This window comes from Stegodyphus dumicola, chromosome 1 (assembly GCF_044657685.1).
Source record: "Stegodyphus dumicola isolate Sdum_Otavi_A_Nest chromosome 1, ASM4465768v1".
NCBI classification, from domain to species: Eukaryota; Metazoa; Arthropoda; class Arachnida; order Araneae; family Eresidae; genus Stegodyphus; species Stegodyphus dumicola.
Window position 1 is genome coordinate 208,044,755 of NC_140768.1, and position 24,236 is coordinate 208,068,990.

The following is a 24,236-nucleotide window of genomic DNA, read 5'->3' on the forward strand; positions in this document are numbered from 1 at the left end:
ACTAGTATTTGAAGATGCAAAATTTGTCAGTGAATTTCACTCTTAAGACATCAAATTCAGTTAAAAGCTTGGCGACCGATACCAAAGACATCATCACCAAAGAAGTGAGATAGAAATAAAGAATGTTTTGCTAAGGAAGGAACATATAGTATCTTGTTACATTATATTTCGGGATCACGTTTTTCAGAATGCTAAATAATGAAAACATCAAAAACTAGCTGAAAAAAGTTACTATCAACATTTTATCACACCAAGATATTCTAAGATCATCTGATCCCTTATCTTGTTAACCACAAAATTTCAAGCATCTTCAAACTTAATAAAAATTTAAATAAAAACCTATTAAATATTTGTGACTTGTTTCTTATCATTAACTGCTTTAAGAAATATGTAATACATTAACAGGAATGCAGGACGCATGTTAGATGACGACGTACAACTACAATAAGATTATTGTACTCCAAATAGAGAACTAGACTAGCATAAAGATTTGGGTAAACTGCTTATTCTGTTTGTTATGTTATTCAATATACATAACTTAAAAACATTTTAACATACATATACATACAGCAATATGACACTTCTAACACAACCATTTTTGAAAATTACTAGTACTTCTGAACACATCAACAAATACCAGTATTAAATGTCACCTGCCACATCTATAAAATTATTTTCCATGTTAGGGCAGTAAACATGGCTGATTATCTTAGAAAGGATTCATGTAATAAATACATGCATTGTTTATCATATTTAATAAGTTGTCTATAAGAAACTGATGAAAACTGGCATCTGCACATTCCTTCACAATAAAAACCTCTCTAACCATGCACAGTTCCAGATAAGTTTAGTCATCTTAGAGAGTTGTTGAATGCATATACTTATTTCCATTCTTAGAAATACTTCTCACTTTCTGAGGTAGAAGTCTTAAAGCAGGTAGTCACTGTAAAATACTGAGAGCATAAATAACAAAAGGTACTAAAAATCACTTCTCTAAGATATCCACTACCACAAAATAAAATGGAATAATAGCTTGTAGTCACCTCTGAGAGATTTTGTTTCATTTTGCCTTTAATTACTCAGTTAGTTTAAACAACATACTATTTCTTTCAAACTGATTAAGATAAATAGTACTGATGGCGATGATACATTGAATACTGGTATTACTATGATACATTAAATAATTCCATGTCTGAGAAATGCCACTTTAATAAGCCACAAGAATGAAGAATGTCCTTAAAGCATTATTGTAGAGTAACATAAATGCTGAGGAACTAAAAAAATGGAAAATATTATTAAGCCATTTCTAAATGACAATATGAAAGAGAAATTTCTAAATTAAGAAATCCTGTCTAACCATTTCTAAATCCAAAGAAACATCTTGCTACAAAGCCTCAGAGATAACATGTACTCATCATCTTTTAACTGTTATATCATACTCTTTGATCAGTTAACAAGTTACAGTTAGTCAATCATCGTGAAAATCAGCAGTGGTGGTCATTACATTGACAGGCTAATACAAATTCTGAAAAATATTCATTAGTGATTACATGGTTAGCAAAGAAAACAGATGTAATAAAATCCATTCATCCTGTACTCTTGGGATGTCTGGACGGATGGAAGGACATACACTGGACTTTTACTCTTTCACAACCATTTCCCCAGAGTGTTACTAATGCTACAATGGCAAAGTTCCTACTTTTACCAACAATGAACAATAATAAATGTAATCCTATAACCCACTTTATTACTTTTTATGGATTTATAATGCATGAATATGATAACATCAGGGCCAGTGCCAGAACTGATGCAAAGAAGTTACAAAACTTTTAGAATTTACGCAAAGAGTGGGCAGCAAAATTCAAGATCAGCTTAGATTGCACATGGTAGGGGGGGAAAAACCTAGTGATGGCACCGGATTCATTGAGATAGATACATCATATTACTTATAACAGTTACAGCCAGCTATGAGCCCAGAACAACTGAATGTGGCAATACCAGAAGCCATATTTTAAGAATAACCAAAAAAACACTCGGCAATAAAAATAAGGAATAGCAGAGATCTGCTTTGATTGTGGGAAAAATTAAACAAATGGCTTCAAGTTGAAATAATGACCTTACTTTGAGTGATATGGCATTATACAAATTGAAAAAATTACTAGTAACATTGTAATCTATGGAACAATTTAACCTATAGAAACAAAGATATGTTTAACACGGAATACACTCATACGAGTTCAGTTTCCAAGTTAAATGAGATCTGCAATTTAACTTATTCTGAAATTGATGATGAGACAAGAGACGAGCCAGCAGATAAATGAGCCAACAGACTAAGAAAATTATAAATGAGCCAACAGACTAAGAAAATTAAATATATTAACATGATTTAAAGACATTTAATCATTCAAATGGACTTGAAGAACTTATACATAATAACCATACTTATTTAATCAGAGTTCAGTGTCAAAAACATTTTCAAGTCTGTTCTGTCAAAGAAATCTAAACTTCACCTTAAAATAAATAACAACATTTTAAGTTTAAAATGTTAAAATAGAGAATAACAACATTCCTGAATGTTAAAATAGAGAATAACAACATTCCTGCTATTACAGATACTGACCAGTTTAATATAATTTCTGAAAATATTTCCAAGTTTCATTGATAATTTTGAAACTCTCGAAAATAAAACTGTAAGAAAACGATTATCTTTTATCTGTGGGTTATCCTGTCACTAAATTAATTAAATTCTCATGTGCTTAAAAAATATCATGCTTTATGTTGTAATTTCTCATTCAAATTACTTACTGTTGTCTCTATTTTTGTGTTTCTTTGTTTAAATTGTAAATGAATTTTGCTGATTACGAGGTGTATCATTTCAAAAGTGTGTCTATGAGGTTAAAAGAGAAATACAAGAAAATATGTTTTTTATATTTATCTAAAAATACTGAAAATGAATTATGCAGTACTAGTAAAGATAGCAATTTGTAATAAAGAAGCTCTAGGACAAAATTTGTAAGAAAATATAGCAAATTAGGGCCCAAACACTTCAACAAGTTCACATTTATCATATCAATGTTTCTGTGTCCAGTATACATCAGAAACTTTCTGAACCTTTTAAATCTTATAATGTAAAATTATTAAAGGTATTTATAAAAAAAATCTTGTTGCTGTTCCGTTTAAGATAACAGGCTTTTATGATAACAAATTTTAAATAAAATTTATATACTGATACAGAATTTTAAATTTTATCATCAGGTTTTATTTTTGATGCAGCACATAGTCATAAAAAAAGAATGCTAAACCTGAACACTCATTTTTTTCCAGATACAGAATCAAACATTATTATATGTAATTTCTAAAGTTTTTCCTAATTACCATTTTTCTATGATTTTAATCAAAGTAAACTTGGAACAAAGGAAGAAGGATTTTTTTTTTTTTTAAATTTAAAATACTTTCATTTAAATGAGGGATAATGGAGTAATCTAAAAAATAGGTTAATTGATTTAGCTTTATTCTTTGCCCATATATAATTCTGGTATAAAGAACAATAGTTTAGTTTTTCATGCACTGTATATGTAAGAACTAATGTACTGAATTCATACCTATCCTTGAATCATTTAATTAAATTATTAGATGTATGCTGGACTCCCAGATATGTTTTGTTTTATCCAGTGCAATAAATAACTGTACATATTCATATTTCTATTTAGAATTAATGTACTAAGTTGCCACTGTACTTGGGTTTTTTGCTGCTTATGTCTTACTACCCATTCTAAAATTAATATTGCATGATATGAAGTCACAAGAACATAATTTTTTGCCTTTGCAAACTAATAACAATCTGAAGTTGCTTTAAAATTACTAACTCGTATTAAGACTCATGATGCAAATACTACTTAACACCTTCAAGTACACACTGATCAATAATGAACACGTATTCTTATCAGAGTTTTTATTTTTATGAAGACTTGTAGTTTGATTCCTCTTTCCTAAATAACAATTACTTAAAAAAATAATAATGATTATGTTGCTTTCTTTAGTATTAGTACATTTTTAAATTCCCACTATTTAAAAGGGGGGCGAGAGTCTTTTTTTCTTTACTTCTTCAATCACCTAGAGGCATGACTGCTTGTACGGAGTGATGATTTATTGCCAATTTTGATATACCTTAATGAATGTTATGAAATTTTTAAAAACCTTAAATGATAACAAAAATTTACAAAACGCAGCTAAAAAATGACATGTAAATTCAATTTTTTAAGAAGGAATCAAGACTAACTTCTCAGAGAATTCACACTTTTTAATGTGTCAAGCCATATTACACATTATGCAACATGAATTTCATTTATTTTGTTAAATAATATGAAAATTTGCTCTCCTTTTAAAATACTCAGCATGCATTCCAATTATCTCACTATTTTTTACATCAATCAATTCAACAACACGTTTTACAAAGCAAAGAAAACTTTAAAACAAAATGAATATCTACCTAATATCCAAGAGATGCCCACTCACAATTTCACGTTTCTCTTCAATTATCTTCAAAGTTTTTTTTTAATTAGTATAAAATAATGTTAACAACAATATCATTATTTGTTCAAGTTCTGAGAAATACTAGTCGTTTTCAGAGGCTGCTGTCACCACTGAAGGACTAGGCAAACAATGTCAGTTCAAAAAAGCATTTCTGCAAATAAAAGCTTAAAACTAGGAAAAGAGATTTTATAGTGTACACGCATTTATTTATTTTATTACTTAAAATATGAAAATCTGCATACTTTTCAAAATATTAGTAAAATATTCATGGGAATTCATGCAGAGAAACTAATAAATGTAATTACTTTTACCAAATAAACTGATAAATGTAATTACTTCCTGCAATTAAACTTAACAGATGCATCTTTCAAGCATGTAAACTTCAGTATAGTCATTAAATTTAATGTTACATTTACATTTTAAAATAAATTGTCTCACTAAATTTCCTGCTTCAAAGTCATAACAGGAACAAGCAAACTTTAATACAAATGAGAAAGCAAGAATTTTAATGCTTTTAATAAGGTACGTAAAAAATTGTATTTACTTTCAAAATATAAAAATACAACCGATTAAGACAGTACATGCCAGCAACACTCTTCAGATTCCATGCTTTGAACATAGTCCGGAAACTAATAACGTGAATTTTATCAAGAAAGAATGAAAAAGATCTAATCAATAGATCCCCTCCCCCCCCCGGGTATGTGGTTCCTGTTTCATTCAAAATTTTGCATTGCGAAGAACAGACTGATTTTTGTTATCAATGACATTCCGTGATACCGATCGAGCACTGTCGTCAACATTCATGTTAGCCAAATCGGTTAATAACAATATTCTAACTAATAATAATCTTTCATTAATAGAAGATTTACATACCCGATAGCTTTAACCGATCTAGTTTTATTATATCTTCCATAGCTAATTATTCTGGTCGGCATTTATTCTAGCTATAATTCGGCACATCCATCATCCACACAGAACTCTTAAAACTTCTTATAACAACAAACCAACTATCACATGGCTTTAGGGTTACAAGAAAAAATGAACTCGCCAAAGCTTCGCGCTTGGCTTATTACGCCAAGTTCGAAAATCACAGCTAATTCTCACAGGATAATTTTTGTTGCAAAATTTAAAAATTATACCTAAAATTACTTAAACTTGCTTTGCATGAAAATGTATATTAAAACAATATAAATGGAGACAGAAAAGAAGGGGAAATGAAATTACAATAAATGATACTATATTCGTACATATTTAATAAGGCGATTAAAATCGGAATTCGCATTTATTTATTAGTTCCGCAACGAATATTTTTTTAATGCAGTAAATTAGCAAATGTGATACAATTTAAGAGTCCTGAAGCTTGATTTATTTTGGAACAAACTAGCCGCGTGAGCCGAGGCTTTCAAGGGGGCTTTCATTTTGCACATTTTCGCGCATATTTTCAGTTCTAGGACATTTAATACATCGAGGGAAAAAAAAAAAAAAAAAATAGAGCGTATTGCCTCGAGCATGATTTTTGGAAATCAAGCTCAGGTACCAAATATCTTTTGTCGCGTATAATCGGGAAAAAATAAATAAATAAAACAGTAAAAATAATTAATTTAAAATTCAATAAACATAAATATATATATATATAAATTTAATAAATTTTACATTAATTATAAATATTTAAATAAAAGAAATAAAATATCAGAACTCGTCATATTTGGGGGCTCCGATTGGACTTAAATTTCAAACAAAAACTAAGAAGTATCTCGGTCAGCCTTCGACTGAATTCAGACCCTAACATAATTTAACCCTAGACAGTACAACATATGATTGAATGGGGGAGAGGAACTTCATTCCTCAGCAAAAAGAACGATTAAAAAAAGGTCATTAATAAACATCAATACCAGAGTACGGAAAGAATATTTAATTGAGAATTGTGGCTTCGAAAATTTAAAAAAAAAAAAAAAAAAAGAGTCTAACGCTTTCTGACCTCAATGCCCTGCCAATACAATTAATTCTAGCTGTCAAGCAGAATGCAATCGAATCCGATCCGATGATAACATGCAAACAAATAAATGTAAGGTCCGCATAAGTGACAATTTTTTGTCCTCCGCATTTGGTTACGTAGTAAAAAGTCTGCACTGAAAAATCATTAGCACTGGACGTTAAAGACTAAGGTAAATACTGCTAATACTTTCGGGAATAAAACATTTTACCGGCTTTCATAAATTTATTGCACTACCTGGAGAATAATGTGTATAGGGGATTTTCTTTCTTTAAAAAAGTTTTAACCTCCATTAAAGCGTTTGTTCCCCAAAGACAGGCATGAATTCAGAAGATATAATAAAAATTAGAGGTATTATTTTTTTAAATAAAATTTGGCTGCTGAAACTGAATTTACTTAAAATACTCAAGTTTAGTAAACGAGTTTAAATAAATTTTACGCATGTTTGAGTAACACGTACAGAATATTTCGTGATCAAGACCACAGGTCCACAATATTCCAATGCTTGAATTATGCAGTTTGATATCATGTTAAAAGCGGAGAAATATTCATGTTTTGAAATGCACACAAAAGCGTATATTTCAGAATATATTAATTTTCCTCAAAACTAGGCATGTGCCTATAGTAATGATTTTGCTTATTCGTGGTTTTGGCGTGAAAGCTACAACTAGTGCTGTTCTGAAACAAAATACTTTTCAACTGCCAAAAGACATTCTGCATAATTTAGACCTATTTAACTCTACAACTGAACCTAAAAGTGTTTAATACTTACTCATTCCTCTTTACGAAATTGATTACTTTTATGCTTAATGGCAATTGTTATCATACATATACTGCGCAAAGCATTAGCTCAAGCTTTTTCAGCGTATCTTCTTGTTGTCTGTTTAATTTACGTTTTTTTAGTATTAGAGGACTTATCGTGGCACCATGACCGTGTCTTTGCGGTAACGAGTACTCATATTAAACGAGACATACTAGTTTTCAGTGGAGAGACGTTTATTATTCTTTGAAGTCCGCTGAATAATGGCAACTGTATTCGTGTAATAAACAGAACGAACTTCTTTAAATAATTTTATTAACAAGAAAACGGAAGAAAATGACAACGAGGTTTTTTAAACCAAGTTCAATAGTTATTATGATTTTAGATTATCTCAGCTGTTACTACTTGAGCAAAGGCCATTAGAATCTGCCCTTTTTCTTGGCGGGGGGGGGGGGGGGGGGGGGGGAGGTGGAGATCAAAAAATATACTCAATAATCAAATACCGTACTGAACTTTTCTGGATTCTCATTCCAACAACGTTTCATACTTGGAAAATCTCTGTTGTGAAATTAAGTCATCCCTAGAACTTTAAAATCGAAGAATTTTAATATCTCCTTCTGAAAACATTTCTAGAATGCACAGACAAAGAAAATATTTAAAAGAGTAAATTATTCAATTAAATACTGCATTTAGACACATATTAAATATCGGAACTGCTGGTATTTCAGTCGCCGGGACTAACTAGTCTCGGATAGTTTCAGAAAAATCTCACTTTAAAATGAAACAACAATCAAACGAATGAATAAGATTTTCTTCTTCCTCGCGTCAAAAACGGGATGTATAATTTGTAACTGATTTGCAAACAGGAAATGCATATAGAAAAAACCTTTTTCGGGAACTGACTGCTGGTATTTCAGTCGCCGGAACTAACTAGTCTCGGATAGTTTCAGAAAAATCTCACTTTAAAATGAAACAACAATCAAACGAATGAATAAGATTTTCTTCTTCCTCGCGTCAAAAACGGGATGTATAATTTGTAACTGATTTGCAAACAGGAAATGCATATAGAAAAAACCTTTTTCGGGAACTGACTGCGACAGTTCTCAATGCCACGCCTTAAAAACATCTTCCTATTTAATTGAAGGAATCCCAGTTTCGTTTCCTTACGAAAAAATTTACGATTGTTATACGTCACAAAAAAACAGAGCTTTCCTCATTCACCAGGAACAAAATGTTCCATTTATAAACTACATTTTTTTAGAAAATTACAAGTGTATAATGGTTTTTCTTTTTAATTTAAATTCTATAATTTTAATTTTAATTCTATAATTCTATAATTTAATTTTAATTTACCAAATATAAAATTTTGTACAGTTATTCTTTAATCCTTTGTTTTCTTATGAACAGAAATTCAGTCGAACGTGATTGTTGATGAGTGACGAATTTGTTTTTTCAGTATGTGTGTGTTCATAACCCTTCATTTTCAATATTTTGCTGATATACATATTATGGGTTAAAAGATGCACAGAAATTACACTTTAAAATAAATATGGTATTTGGCTCAATATAATCGCGATTTCTATAACCGTACACTGCAAGTGCTAAAATTCGACTTTTCAGTTACCTCATTAAATGCTGTGGTTAAGAGCAGTTCCTCTGACTAAACGTACAAGCAAATCATTGCACTAGATACAACAATTTTAATTTTTTTCTTGTTTCCGAGTAATAACAATAAAATGAACATGACAGTTAAATTAGGATGTACATTTATACTCCATCTATGAATTTGGATTTGGATACAGCAGACGATTTAATTATGGCATTTATTTCTCTTCTTAGTATTTAACGTATATTTAGATTATTACTTCTTGTTTAAATATATCCTTCCTCTTCTAATTTTATCAGTAATAAATAAAATGAAAATAAGCATGGAATATTTCATGAAACCTTAAACGAATTACAAAAAATGCCCATTAAATTCAGACACTAATGCAGATAAAAAAATTGTAAAAAATTTAAGTCAAATTTATAAATCAGTTGTAGATAAAAAATTTGTAAATCAAAATTATAAATTAAATTAGCAATAGCTCCTAATTCTTAATTTTAATTTGGATATTACCCCTTTCTATTCTAAAAATTGTAATAACTTTTTCTAAACTGCGTCATTTCTAGATTAAGATTAGTCCATATCATATTACCTTTTACATTTTTATTTTTTCTAAACTGCGTCATTTCTAGATTATGATTAGTCCATATCATATTACCTTTTACATTTTTATAACAATTTTGATAAAGAATTTTGAAAAAAGCAATCGTTTTGGAAAAAAATTTCTGGCAACAGCTATTATTTGAAATGAGAAATAAGGCTATCTACTTTTAAATTTATGCTTCTTCAGAAACATTGCAAGTAAAGAAGCTGTGGATTGAAGGATATGTTTCTACGCTTTCTTGAAGAGAAATATTCCTATTCCGCAATTGAAAAAAGCTGTGAAATGCATCTTGTTAAATTATTTTTTAAGTCCAAAATAGAAGATGACTCCAAAGGTGCACCGGGAAACGACAATTACTGTTTCTAAAGTTAAATCGTTTGTAACTCGAGAAAATCTGCAGAAATTGCGATGCATTTGTAGCAGCAAAAAATAAAATTATAAACCAAGGATTTACAACTTAAAAAGGCGAAAAAATATATAATGTTCACCAACTTTTGCCCAAGCACGTACTAAACATACAGGTCTACTTATTATCGAAAACGAAGAGAAAAAAATCTGATATGTACACCGCATATCTTCCTCGTACGAAATATTAAATTATACGCATTTTTCCTGCATTTCATTTCAACTTATTTCCTCGATTTTCATTTATACATTTTCTCTTTCAATTAATTCAGTTCTCATTTCGCGGCAAGGCAAAAAATACATAAAAACTCAAAATATTTTCAGTAAAACTTGAATGATACAGAAACACATAAAACACCAAACACAGTTAACACAATTAAATAATAATTTTTACTATTAAGAGTTTCTACGCAAAAACAAGCATTTCGCGCAGAACGCAAAAAGCCACATTTTTCGGTGCACAAAACTAAAAAGTTTCGTTTTGGTCCTACTCGGCAAAAAGACACTGAAGATGCAGAAAGACTCAATTCCCTATTCTGCTAAGTTTCAAACGTAAATAGGGCTGCTATGGTAAAAATTTAGGCTTAGCCGCATTTGAACAACTTTCAAATTATTGATTCTACAATTATTGCATGCAGATTAACTGAAGGCATAAAAACCTTAACCGGCAGGTAAGAAAAACATAATTCAATCATTTTTAAAGCAAAAAATGCACAATTTACACATGACTTCCTTGCTTGGAATATTAAATTATACGCATTTTTTCCGGCATTTCATTTAAACATTGAATTGAATTAAATCTACTTCGTCGATAGCGCATAAACCACAATAGAATAAATGCACTTTTTTAAATTCAATATATGTTTTCCATAGCGATACTTTAGAGCTAGGTTCACTTAACAGCGTTATATCTCATTCATTTTATAACTCCGAATGCACAAAAATTATATCATCTGAAGAATTATCTAATCGTTGCCACATGTTCTTTTCAAATAATATAATAAATCTAAAACGACGTATAAAAGAAATTAAACAAATGAAAGAAATTTGTTTTCAGATTTTACAATTCATTTTCAGCTTATTTAAAGTTTTATGTGTTTCTTTTATTTAAAGATCATGTTCTTCCACTAAACTGTAAAGTTCAGTTCAACAGCAATATCGCAAAATAATTTTAAAATGAGCACACTGTTTAGAGTTTACGATACATTTAATTTCTTTAAATATAATACAGGGCTCTGGACTTAAAAAGAAACAGTTTTCCACAGACGATTCAACGCCGCTTACCTAATGCGCATACGCTACTCGTAAACATCCTCCTCAGTCAAAGACAAACTGGCGACAATATTTGCTGCTAATACGAAAATTTTCCTCGAACCAAATACAGTTAAAACAATAAAAAATAAATTTTTTGCAATTACAATTAGAGTTTCCACTCAAAAACAAGCAATTCGGCCAGCAGGCAACAAGGCAGATTTTGGGGTGCACTAAAATGAGTTTAATTTTGGTCCCCACTCGGCAAAAAGACATAGAAGATACAGAAACTGAATTCACTTTTCTGGTAAGTTTCAAATGTAAACAAATATGGCTGTTATGATAAACAAAAATTTGTCTTAGTCGCAATTAAACAATTTTTTAATTATTGATAATTCTACAACTATTGCTATCGACTAAAGGCATATAAACCTTAAGCCAAAAATAAGAACAACATAATTCAATCATTTTTTAAAGGAAAAAATGCGTAATTTACCAACATATAAAAGAACTAAGCTCACGGAGCGGAGTAACATTGTGGAGATTAAATTGGCAGCTTAAATTAACCTTGTATGTTCTAATAATATTGCACTGCGTCAGTTTCGAGACTAATCTATGTCATATGACTCTTACGTAATTCTGATGATGTTTCTTGCGTAATTCTTGTGATGTAAATGGAACTAAAACAACCAATAGTAATTTTACATCAATATTAACTATCCAATTAAAATGCATTGAGAACCAAAACTAAATCAGTCTGAATTAAGATTTCACCCTCTACATTACGCACTTGCTTTTTACGCTTTGGATTGGCTGCACTGCAGTCTGTCTGCTCCTTCTTTCCTGGTACAAATTTATTTAAAATGTTAAATTTTTTTCGAATAGGCGCAATTAATGTGCCAACTTGACTGTGGCCGCAACATGTTTACTGAAATAGAAGTTGAATTAAATATACCTCGACGGTCAAATTTCTTATTCACTGTGGATCGGCGTTTCAACATTCCACGACATCAAAATTCTCGCTGTTCGTTATGGATTCAACCGTCCGCGTTCTACTGCAGAATCTATTGCATATACACTCACGTTTGTGAAAATTGCAACACCAAGAAGGAATCGTCATAATTGAATGCAATTTAATACACAGTTGAGTGGTAGTGGTACAAATAAATGATTAAATGTTCAAAGCAAACAAACAATAACAAGAGATCAGAATCAGTATTTTGTGTGGCCACCACGCGCCGCAATAAGTGCTGCTACACGACGTGGCATGGAGTCAAACAAAGTTTGAATGTCTGACTGAGGAACAGCATTCCATATCGTTTGTACGCGTACAAAACGTTCGTCTGCAGACGCAACAGGACGAGGATCACGAGCAAGACGCCGACCAATGACATCCCACACATGTTCAATTGGCGACATATCCGGGGAACACGCAGGCCAAGGAAGAAGCTGTACCTGCTGCGCTGCAAAGAAGGATTTAACAATCCGAGCAGTATGAGGGCGGGCATTGTCCTGTTGAAATACAGCGCCTGGCAAGCTTTGAAGGAAGGGAACAGCTTCGGGCTGTAGAACTTCACGGATATACCGGTTGCTGTTCAGATTGCCCACAATTCGTAGCAATTGAGATCGTCTATGATATGCTATGGCGCCCCAGACCATAACTCCGGGTGTTCGTCCACTGTGGCGTTCGATAATGCACTCCGGAAGGTGGCGTTCACCGGCATAGCGTCTGACACGAATGCGGCCATCATGGTACCACAAATTAAAGCGGGATTCGTCAGAAAACACGACATGCTGCCAATCAGCACGCCAGTCTCTATGCTGATTGGCCCATTGTAGCCGCAGGCGGCGATGGTCGTGCGTTAGGGGGATCCTGTATAAAGGAGTCCGTGCGCGCAGTCCACACGGCAGCAGACATCTACGAATTGATGAAGCACACAATGAAACACCTGTAGCTATTGACCACAGTGCTGCCAATTGTCTAGAGGAAGCTGTACGGTCCGTCCGCGCCATGCGGACCAGGTGTCTATCATCGCAAGCTGACGTCACATTTCGGGGTCCACTCCCGGATTTCCGAGTTGTCCGACACTCGTCCGTCCACTGCTTCCAAACGCGCATCACTGTGCTGCTGTTACGCTGCACACGAGAGGCTACTGCACGATACGACAATCCAGCTTCACGAAGGCCGATGATTCTCCCTCGTTCAAACTCTATAAGTTGTTCAAATCTCGCTCTCTTTCGTCGACGAGGCATAAGTACAGATTGAGTTAACGTTTACCACTAGCAGATAACCACCGATAACCATACACGCCTCGCTACAGCCGTCTATTTATTCGGATCCATCAGCCGTTCAGAGGGCGCTGCTCAGCATACGCATGCGCTACGGATTTGCAATTCTAATCATTTGCATATCATGCGCTACTTTGCATTTCCGGAAAATTTCAGCTCACTCGCGTAAGTCCTTCATGGTGTTGCAATTTTCACAAACGTGAGTGTATATATATAATTTTGGTGTCGCCAACTGCAACCAAAAAAGAGGTGCACAACTACACATTAAAGCAGTCCTATAAACAAAATTTCAACGTTCTGAGGCTATTCGTTTTTGTGTTATGCGAGATAAAAACGTACATACCCCTTTTAAATTAGTTTTATAATTCGTTTGGGGGGAAGAGTCCTTTATTCTGTGCAAAAACATCGTTAAATTGCATTCAATAGCGATCAAAATGGATATTTTCGTTGAAATATGATACCCGGAATTTTTCGCGATTACAATACTTCCTTTAAAAACAGCTCACTGAGCCGAGTAACAGATTGGGTGTATATATGTAGAATATAAAATATCTAACATGTAAAATATAAAATCTAGCTTTCAAATATAGTGAGTCATCGGTTAACGATAAGTTCGCACAGCGAACATATCAGACAACGAACACTTTCGGACAACGAACAATATTCGGATAACGAACAAAAATTAATTCTAACGAAAACCTCTCGGCTCTCGGAACTCAATTCGTCCTGAAAATGGATGTGCGTGTGATGAAACTGGTTTGTTTTGGAAGCGCATGCAGAACCGTAGTGTTCCTGGGCTTAAACTCATGAAAGACCGATTGACGTTACATTTGGGAACTAACGCTAGTGGTGATATGAAGCTTAAACCACTTCTCGTTTATCACTCTGAGAACCCAAGAGCATTAAAAAAAAATTCCATAATCAAGAGAAAGCTGCCAGTGATGTGGAGATCGAATCAGAGGGCATGGGTCACGCAGGTTCTTTTCAAAGAGTGCTTATTTGAAGTTTGTGCCCCGAGCATCAAGGACTACCTTGATACCAATGACTTGCCATTGAAAGCACTGCTGCTTGGACAACGCACCAGGGTACCCAAAGGACCTTGAAGATAATTTGCTGATAAGACTTTCTCTGGCTGACAGTGCAGTTTTGACCTCCGAATATGACTTCACTGATTCAGCCAATGGATCAAGAGGTTATTGCAGGTTTCAAGAAATTATACAATCGTGCGCTGTTACGGCGATGTTTTGAAGCATGCCAATTCTCCTCAAAAATGACTTTAAAAAGTTTGGAATATAAAAATTTGACATTCTCGAAGATATTCGTCTTATTGAAAAGGCGTGGTCAGAAATCACTCAAAGACAGTTGGTTTCTGCCTGGCGAAAGCTGTGTCTATCCCTCGTTCAAGAAGACGGAGGTGATCAGGTTGACACCCCTGAAATTATGGATGAAATTGTAACAACTGCGAGAGATCTGGAATTGGAGGTGAACGAGGATGACATAAAAGAGCTCATAATGAAACATGAAGGTGACTTGACGGCAGAACTCCAAAAAATCCTGAATGAAGAACACCAAGAAACTCAGCGAAATGTGTTTTCTTCTGAAAAAGAGGAAGACGAAATACGAGCAATGCCGACATCTGCCATTAAAGATCTTTTGAAGAAGTGGGAGGATGTCGGAGCAACGGTCTTTAAATGCCACCCAAGCCAAGCTAATGTCAGTAGGGTTGCTGATCTCATTGCCATGCTATCAATCATTTCCTGATTGTCCTGAAGGAGAGAGAAAAACAATCGACATTGGACATGTTCTTTAACGCCCAAAGAAAGGAAAAGGATTGATTAATAAGTAAGACTATATGTATGTATTATATTTGTAATAAATAAACTTATTAAGAAATTATCCCATACAGCACAGTTGCTATGACGTTGCAGTGACCTCTCAACGTTGCATTTTCTTCACATTACATTTGTGACCACGGTAAAACGTCGCAGAAATGTCGCATTTTGATGTGGATGTGAATGTCGTACGGATGTCACATACACGTCGCAGCAAACGTTTAATGTGAAGACAAGAAATTCGCAGTCTTCCCCAACCTGACCTTTCTTGACCTTGCTCGCGTAATTCTTCTTTAATGGGAGGTATTCTTGCGCGTTGACTTTCCTCTCCCCCCCCCCGATTCATTGCTATGTGTTTCAGTAAAACTTTCTAAATAAATGATTCTTTTACACTAATAGCTTGAAATTTTAGTCATTTCTTTTTTATTAAAAATATTAACAGTTTTTGAAGTGTTTTTATTGATGTGGTACTTCGAAATCATTGAATTATATTCTCTGGTGAATGATTCACATTCTAACGTATCTCGTGTTATCAAGAGAGACTAACGAAAGAGTTTGTAGTCTGCTTAGCGTTTGTTTGTCTTAAGGATTTTCACGACTATTTTTTTTTTTTAGTTCTGTTCACCGAACACACCGTCTATGTTACATTTTCAGGTAAGCACTGTTTATTGTACATTGAAGTGAATGATATCAGTAATAATTAATATCTAGTAATAAAAGCGTTATTTAAATGCTATGAACAAAAAGAAATACTGGCAGTAGATTAACTTTTATTTGTATTACAAAGAGTGCGGAAGCAAGGGCCATTATCAAAATTGTTTGTTCACTACTTAGAACTTTTAATTTAGGGAATCAGGTTTATTTAGTAGATATAATTCACTTTTTGTTGCTTTTAATGTTAAAAGATAATATGAAAAAAAATTCATTTTATGCATTTTACTGCAGTACTTTCATCGTATTCAGCTTTTTTCGAAATTATTCACAAAATAATTACTTCCTTCCATGCATGGTACTTAGCGCCACATTATAAATGATGCAGAACTTCCATAACCCCGTTTTAGTTACATAGAACACGTTTTTTTTTTTTTTTTTTTTTAATTATTATAACTTTACAAATGATGTATTACTTTAAAACACTGAACTTTATCCTGTATGTAAATTTCTGAGATTAGTTTTAAAATTTATTATATCAGATCTTTTCGAACGAAATATAATACTGTTAAGTGAACCTAGCGCCAGAGTGTCGCTATGGTAAACAAAGTGAATTTTAAAGAATGCATTTATTCTTTGTGGTTTATGCGCTGTCGGCGAAGTAGATTTAATTCAATCCAATAAGTTTAAACGAAATGCAACAAAAAATGCGTATAATTTAATATTCCGTACAAGGAAGTCATGTGGTGTACATCAGATTTTTTTAAAAAGTATTAAGATTGAACATTTTTTCATAACATAGAAAATAAAATTAAATAACAAAAATAGACACAAATAGTAAATATTGATTATTACGTACCACAGCAGGTGGAAAGTTAACTTTTTAACGTTATTCCCCTCATTCTGAACTTCCGGGGACTTTCCTCTCCTCCCCCCCCCCTAAGATTCGAATTTGAATTGTGCCACCGTTGGCGGATAGCAGTAAAGACGATTATGTAGTTTCACCCAAACAAAATTCAACCTTTAATAGGAACAGAATTCCCCCCCCCCTCCCCAAAATGTTGAAACAAACTGCATTTAAGATAATAATGAAACGTTCCAATGGGCTGCCAGAATCAATTTATTTCGTCAAGAGAAAGACGCATTGTTATCTTATCAGTCACAGTGAAAATTTGAGACTGTCAGACGAAGATTTGAGGCTATTTTCGCAGCTCGAAGCATTTAGGCATACAAGATGATATTCCCAACTTCGAGGATGATCAATGAACATTTTCAACAAAACAGCATTTATTTCGTAATGGCCTTTATGAACTACCCCTCCGCTGGAAAAGGAACTGGGAAGAATAAAGCGACAATTTTCTCTTTAGCTTCCATAAATTTGAGATAAAATTTCAAAGAAATCCCGAAATCTATTCGTAGTATACAGAAATCATTGAGGAATACTTAAATAAGAAAATTTGATTAGTCACTTTTTACTTATGATTAGTCACACTTTTACTTAGGGTATGGTGCCAAATTTTAAATGAAAAAAGGCGCCTTAAGTCGGAAGAAGTTTGAGAACCACTGGTGTTAAGTACATTTGCCGGTATGAAGAAAGAGAAGGCGTTAGGTTAAACGCTGGTAACATTTGTAAAAACCCTGGGGCGTCGCCAAGTAGCCAAGTTGGCTTTAAATACTTTTGGGGGCAGGTAAGATGATTTTTGTTGTACCTAAAATTTTTGAAAAATCTTTTTTTTTTTTTTTTTTTTTAATATTAGTATTATTCTTCTCATTTACGTCGGAATTTTTTTTCTCAGGTGGGGCATGAACTTGAATAAAAGGCAACTATCCCCATATGTGCATACGGTGGCAGAATTTATTAAGATGATGGACTCTACAAAAAAAGGGGGGTAAGTTTTCTTTCAATCCATCAATTTTATTTTAAAAGCCCGAGCTGTTTCCATAACTCATCGCTACTCTCTTTTCAGATCAAAGGTGTACACATGCCTACGGCGGCTGCGATTCACTAGGAGTCTGCCAAGGAGCTTGTGCCACAAGATGTCGCTACAAATGTTTTCCTAACTTCCTTCACAAGATCTTGGGCTCGCTTCAAGTGGTCTAGCGAAATGGAAAACTGAGCAGAGATGTCCTGTATTACAATATAGATTCTTTGTCGAGTCCAATAGCAGACATGAAACCCCTTGGGAAGTTTTCTTGGAAAATTCAGAGTACACAGATTTTCTAGGAGAATTTACTATTCATTTTAAAGAGATAATCTTCCAACTCATTAAACATACAATATTCCAACTCGTTTCAGTAGTACCTTTAATTCAGAGACCTCATCCATCCATTCAAAGAACTCATCAAAAAAGTCTGAGAAGATTTAGAATGCAACAACTAAGAAATCGATTATGCACATTTAAATTTTACGTAAAAAGGCAAAATAAAACATAAATAAATAAAGTTAACAAGAAAACAGAAAATGTCTTGATGAACTTAAGGCAACGAATAAATAATATTTAAGAAGTGCCTAAAAGCTCTAGTATCCATCTGAAAATCTTCTCTAAAGAAACTGAAAAATTGTATGTGCCTAAAGTATTCTAATTGATTTTACAACGAACTTATATTTAATTACAGATATATATCCAAATCAATGCAATTAAGTTTTCATTAATTAAATAGCAAAGGATAATTTTAGATTTTTACAAATGTGAAAAAACTGTTTCTTTTGATGGGTCATTATTCTGCGCTTTTTGCATGTCTTGACCATCTTAATTATTTCTTAGGACTTGTTTAAAAAATCATGTAGTTTCAGTATAATAATGGATAATTTTAACTGAAAAGACTATTTTTTTATTCTGTGTTTCTCAGTAATATCAGAAGGCCCAATGTCTGATTTTTAAAGAAAAGCATAAAAAATAAAATTCGACATTTGACATTTCATTTTTACTTCTGAAATTAATGCATAATAAGATACGATAAGGGGAATTTGGAAACCCCCATTTGAAAATGGAGATCTGCCTTATCTGGCCCTGTGAAAATCAGGCTCTGATCATGATTTAAAATAAATAAATAAACGTTTGTCTCAACGACAAAGAACGAAATTCCCTGATAAATTTTAATTATGCCAATATTTTTCCGCCAGTGAAAGGAAATTACAAAAGTATGTCTTGTTACCAACGGTTATGAAAGATTCTAATGTACTACGAAATTCTTCTCCTGAGAAAGATAAGTTCTAAGCTTAATCTAAAATAAGGTGAGTACTGCTGCCATCTGGCGACCAATCTGGAAATCAGAGATTATAGAATTACTGAAAATTACAATAAATTCTTAGCCCTTTCGTGTAACAGATTCTTCTCTTAAACAGTTCGGAACGATTTTTTTTTTTACGGTACCAAAAGTTCACTAAAGGAGGTTAAGTTTCCGTTAAAAATCTCTTTGATAACAGTTAATATTCCTGAAATCATTGTATCTTTCATAACAATGAACATGTTATGAATCCATATCATAACAACATGCACTTTTTCCCGTTGGCATCCATGAAGTTTCGTTTTACATTGTCGAATTAAAATCCATTTCATAACAACATACACTTTTTTCTCGCTGGCATCTACGAAGTTTCTTTTAAACGCTGTCGATTTAAAATCCATTTCATAGCAACATACACTTCCCCCCAGCTGGGGGTAAATGTATGTTGCTATGAAATGGATTGCTATGAAATGGATCACCAGCTGGGGAGCTGGTATCCATGATTTTTTTTTAACAGCGTCGATTTAAAATTTTATCAAGATTAATAATAAAAATTTGAAGAATTCAACAAGAATTAACTTTGCCTTTTCCCGTTAATACTTAACTTTTGCTTAAAATAATATAGTTTCATTACTGACGATACCTCTAAGAATTGAACATTAAATCGACAGTAACTTTAAAGGCATGATGGTGTAGTGGCCCAGTTATTGCATGAGAAATAATTATTTTTTATTTCATATATTTGTTCATGTGTTTAATTATTTTATAAAATTAACTTTAATATTTTGTTAATATTCATATTTATATTTCTTTTATGCTGAATGGCAATAAGTAGTTCATATTTATATTTAAATTTCTTTATGCTGAATGGCAACTAGTTCTAGTTCTGATTCATGATTGCTCGGTTTTGGTTTCAAAACGTTGCTCGTAGCGTCGCAATTCGATAGCCGGAAAATAAAATGCAATAACTTAGCTATTTGCTTATAATTCATAGATTATTGAATTACTGAAAATTAAGATAAGTTCTTAGCGTTCTTTTGTGTTACAGATTCTTCTTTTAACAACAGTTCGGAATGAATTTTTCTTAGGATATCATAAATATCAAATATCCCTTTCATAATACTGAATATTATTATTGTATTGTAAATCCCTTTCATAATAATGAATATTGTTGAAGTCACAACAACGAATATCCCTTTCATAACAATGTACATCTTGTCAATCGCTTTCATAACAACATACACCTTTTTTCCTGCTGGCATCCCTGAAGTTTCCTTTTTACCTTGTGGAATTAAAATCCATTTCATAACAATATGCCCTTTTTCCCCGTTGGCATCCAAGAAGTTTTTTTGCAGTGTCGAATTAAAATTTTATCGAAAGAGAATAATAATATTAAAAATTTTAAGAATAAACAGCAATTAATTTTGCCTTTCCCCGTTAACACTTAACTTTTCTTTTCCTTCAGATAAAAACGATCGAGTTTCGTTATTGATGATATTGCTAACAATTCAATCAATATTAAATCGACTGTAACTTTAAACGTATGACGGTAAGGGAACATCAGTCATAAACTATTAAGGAAATTAATAATTCTATAATGCAATTCTTTTTATGCAGCTTGATAGTGAAGGTACCATATAGCTTTGGGATACAGAGTTCATTAACAGAAGACTTGACTCAACAAGAAACACAGAAATGCAGCACTCGGCCATTGATGGTAGAATGGCGGCCAAATTAGTTAGAAGAGCACGTCACTCTCTTTTCATATTTTTACTACACGTAATAAATTTGTTAGTTGCGAAACAGTCTGATATTTTAACTAATATTTGACTTACTTAAAAGTTTTATTTTTATATTGTGCAAATTTAATTAAAACGTCTGCTGTATGAAGGGAAGAGGGGAAATCCCTGTGTGGGAAATCACTGCAAGATTTTTCTCGCTGTATTTTAATCGCCAATTCAAACTGATTCAGTAGCAAATTTTACCCGTATACATAAACGTCTCCACAAAAGCAGATTTCACATGCCCTCCAGCTTCCATCACAGGCAAGAAACTATAAAATTATTTAGCAGCACCTAAATTTTGAAGCACATTTTTTCATTCTAAATACTGTGAAATCAAAATTCAAAAATATGAAACTTCCTCGAAAGCTTTCCATTTTAAAATATGTTAATGAGTGACTTTCGGTGTGTTTCCGACCGTAGGATAGTTCCCGAAACACCTCGTCGAAATTAATTTAGAAACAGATCTTGAGTTACAAAAACTCCCAGCTCTAACAGTTAAGGCATTTTATAGTGGTTACCTATATTCCGTGATAATTCTTTCCTTCTGATTGAGTTACGCGAAGCGTGTTACAGTAATTTTTTCGCCAGGGTAGTGAAAGGCTAGAAATCTGCTGTTCAAATTCCGGGAAAACGCGTTCCTAGGAGCCATTCATTTTCTTAGTGCGTTTCGCGTAGTGGCTGAAATGGGACTAACCAACTCGGCATCATTAGGGCTAGTTTACTGCGATTGATTCCTCACAGGAAGTGCGACATCACTCCTGTAAATTTCATTCTCATTCAATGCGGATCATTAACCAAAACACCTGAAATTAAGAGTTAGGTCGTTCGCCATTTATAATGATCCAATGCTTAATAACTAAAAAGACTGGAGATGGTTTGTAAGAAATCCTTCGATAAAATATTGCTCACTTCTTAAAGAATATCTATATATACTAGTACCTCCAATGCGTTGAAAATTAGCAAAGTCCAGACGGCTCGGACTATATTATTGTTAGCGAAGAGTTACTGCATATCCTATTGGATCTGGGTTTGTGCATTTAAACTACGAATAGAAGTTAGTAACTTTTATTAAAGGCCTGTGGTGGGGAAACTGGTGAAGTACGAGATTCTAGGATTCCATCTCCTTAATTCCTCTGGGTAAATTTAATAAGGCTAGAGCTACTTCAAACAGCTGCAAGAAATAAGAACATCACTACCGAACATCATCTTTTGCCAACCAATCCAAAAGCAAAATCCTCTGGAACCGTTGTCAATCGCTTTAAAAAGTCATTAAAAATTAATCGACACTCAATCGTCATTAAAAAATTAAAAATAAGCCTTTGTACAAGTTTTATAGCTCATCTTTTACTGTTGTAGTCAAAGCCTTTGAGCAAGTTTTATAGCTCATCTTTTACTGTTGTAGTCAATCTCACTTGTCCGATCTCCTAGAACAAGCCCGCTAATTTTATCGTGGGGGGGGGGTTATATTTAAGGTTAAGTAATATTTTAAGGGGTGCAAGATTACGTCTATCGTTGGCAAAAGCCTGGACCACCATATAGGTGACTATACGATCTTGCTCAGTTCCGCCCCAATTTTGAAGGAAATCTGGTCATAGGGACGGATCCATAGGTCTCCCACACTTCTTCCCCTACCAACAAATGAATCGTGAGTGCTTTCGGCTCGCCGCGTGTTTTAGGCACAGACACTATACATATAATGTAGACATCCATAACTTCACCGAGATTCGAACCCGTGGCCCTTCGGTACGGCAATCAGCTTCACTACACCCTATAGCTTCTATATAAATTTTTAGAAGTAATCGAAGGGTTATTTTCTGATCATTCCAGTGCTTTGCCTTTTATCGTTGGAAAGATCTTCCAGATAAATGTACTCGGGTATGGGTTTCCTGCCGAAGAACAACACACATGTCTTAATAGTTTTCGTGGCGTGCAGTATTAATGCAGTTCAAACTTGCTTCACTGAACTCCGAACTTAATGGAGGAACTGGGAAGAAAAATAATCAGTGAGTCCGCAACCCTCCCCAGTTCTCTCTCCCACTTACTTAAGATGAACTTTTACTGTCACTGTCATCAGATGCACTTTTCATGTAAAAATTCGAAAACGGAAACATTCTAGCCAGTGACCATTTTCACATGTACAGTTTAAGAAATAACAAAACATATTTCATTATTACTTTTTTTGCTCGTTTCTGAACGAGATATCATTTAAAGATAAAATGAGAAATAAAAGCGTAAAGAATATTCTATTGAACTTCAATATTGTGGCTATCAAAGCTGTGCTGGATGAACGTACACAAATTTAAATTCCTCATGTTCAAATATGGGTTGTCACTTCAAGCTATATAGGTACGCGTTTGAAGACTTGATATGAGACGAGAGAGTAGGAGTCTATAAAGATGATATGAGACGACAAGAGTACAGATACCCTCTATAACGAATACCCCAAGTTTCAGATGATTTTGATCTGCAATGCAGACAGTCGTTTTAAGTGAGGTGATATCTGGTATCGATGTTCAACATAAATAATAATCCGGAGGTCAATTGTCCTAGAGAGGTGGTCCCCAAAAATTACAGACGAAGGAATAATTCTAATTGGACGGACAGAATAATTAAAATGATATCAATTGTCAAGTCCTGCAATATTCCTCCTTAAAAACTAAGCAAGGAAAACCTCTCGTGAAAATAAAGGCTTCTACTTGACAAGTCAAGGACCACTTAAAAAGTGCTTCATGAAGGTATGATTTTCTTAAAGCACACAGTCAGGTAGGTCCCTAAAGATCTACCATAAAAATGAATGGATTTAAGTAATATGAATGGATTTAAATAATCTGAATTAACCTAACATGATGCGCACTTCTTACAAGCAAAAGGAAGTTAACAACAATTTGCACATGCAAAAGAATAAGGTCCAGTCAACAGAGTATTGATCCCTGAGCATAAAATGCCTTCCAAGGTTTCCACCAACATCAAGGTTTTTTGCTTTCACAGGGGACCATGACTATTTCAGTGGATATCCGGTTATAACTTTTTATTCAGGATAAAGGATTACTAGGAATTGTCGGGTATTTTACGACGGTTCTGTTTTTCATGGCGGCCTAATGTGATCAGACTTAAAGATGCCTTTTTAGGTTTACTCAAACTAGGCCAAAATCCTTTTTAAATGATTCGAAAACTCCAATCCAAAAATCTGGCATAACAACAAGAATAACTACACAAGATGTGTATATTTCTAAAAGATGTGTATATTTCTAAGTATTTCATCTGTCTAACATTCCTATTATATCATTTTAAATAAAATCA

The 24,236-nt window shown here is 33.3% G+C and overlaps 1 protein-coding gene across 6 annotated transcripts in view; it reads right to left on the reverse strand.

The window, feature by feature from the left end:
- Positions 1–24,236, reverse strand: part of LOC118187360 (protein bicaudal C homolog 1-B-like) — a 254,265-nt gene that overhangs the window by 199,525 nt on the left and 30,504 nt on the right. Inside the window, exon 1 of one of the 6 annotated variants that reach the window (XM_035357561.2) lies at positions 5,407–5,541. The exons of 3 other annotated variants lie outside the window; for them this stretch is intronic. In XM_035357561.2, coding sequence (XP_035213452.1) covers positions 5,407–5,446 — 40 coding nt within the window. In that variant the 5' untranslated portion in view covers positions 5,447–5,541. Of the gene's footprint in view, positions 1–2,442; positions 2,468–5,406; positions 5,542–24,236 lie in introns of those variants that run through there. 2 more of the 6 variants (XM_035357560.2, XM_085825085.1) reach the window with 2 other exon arrangements.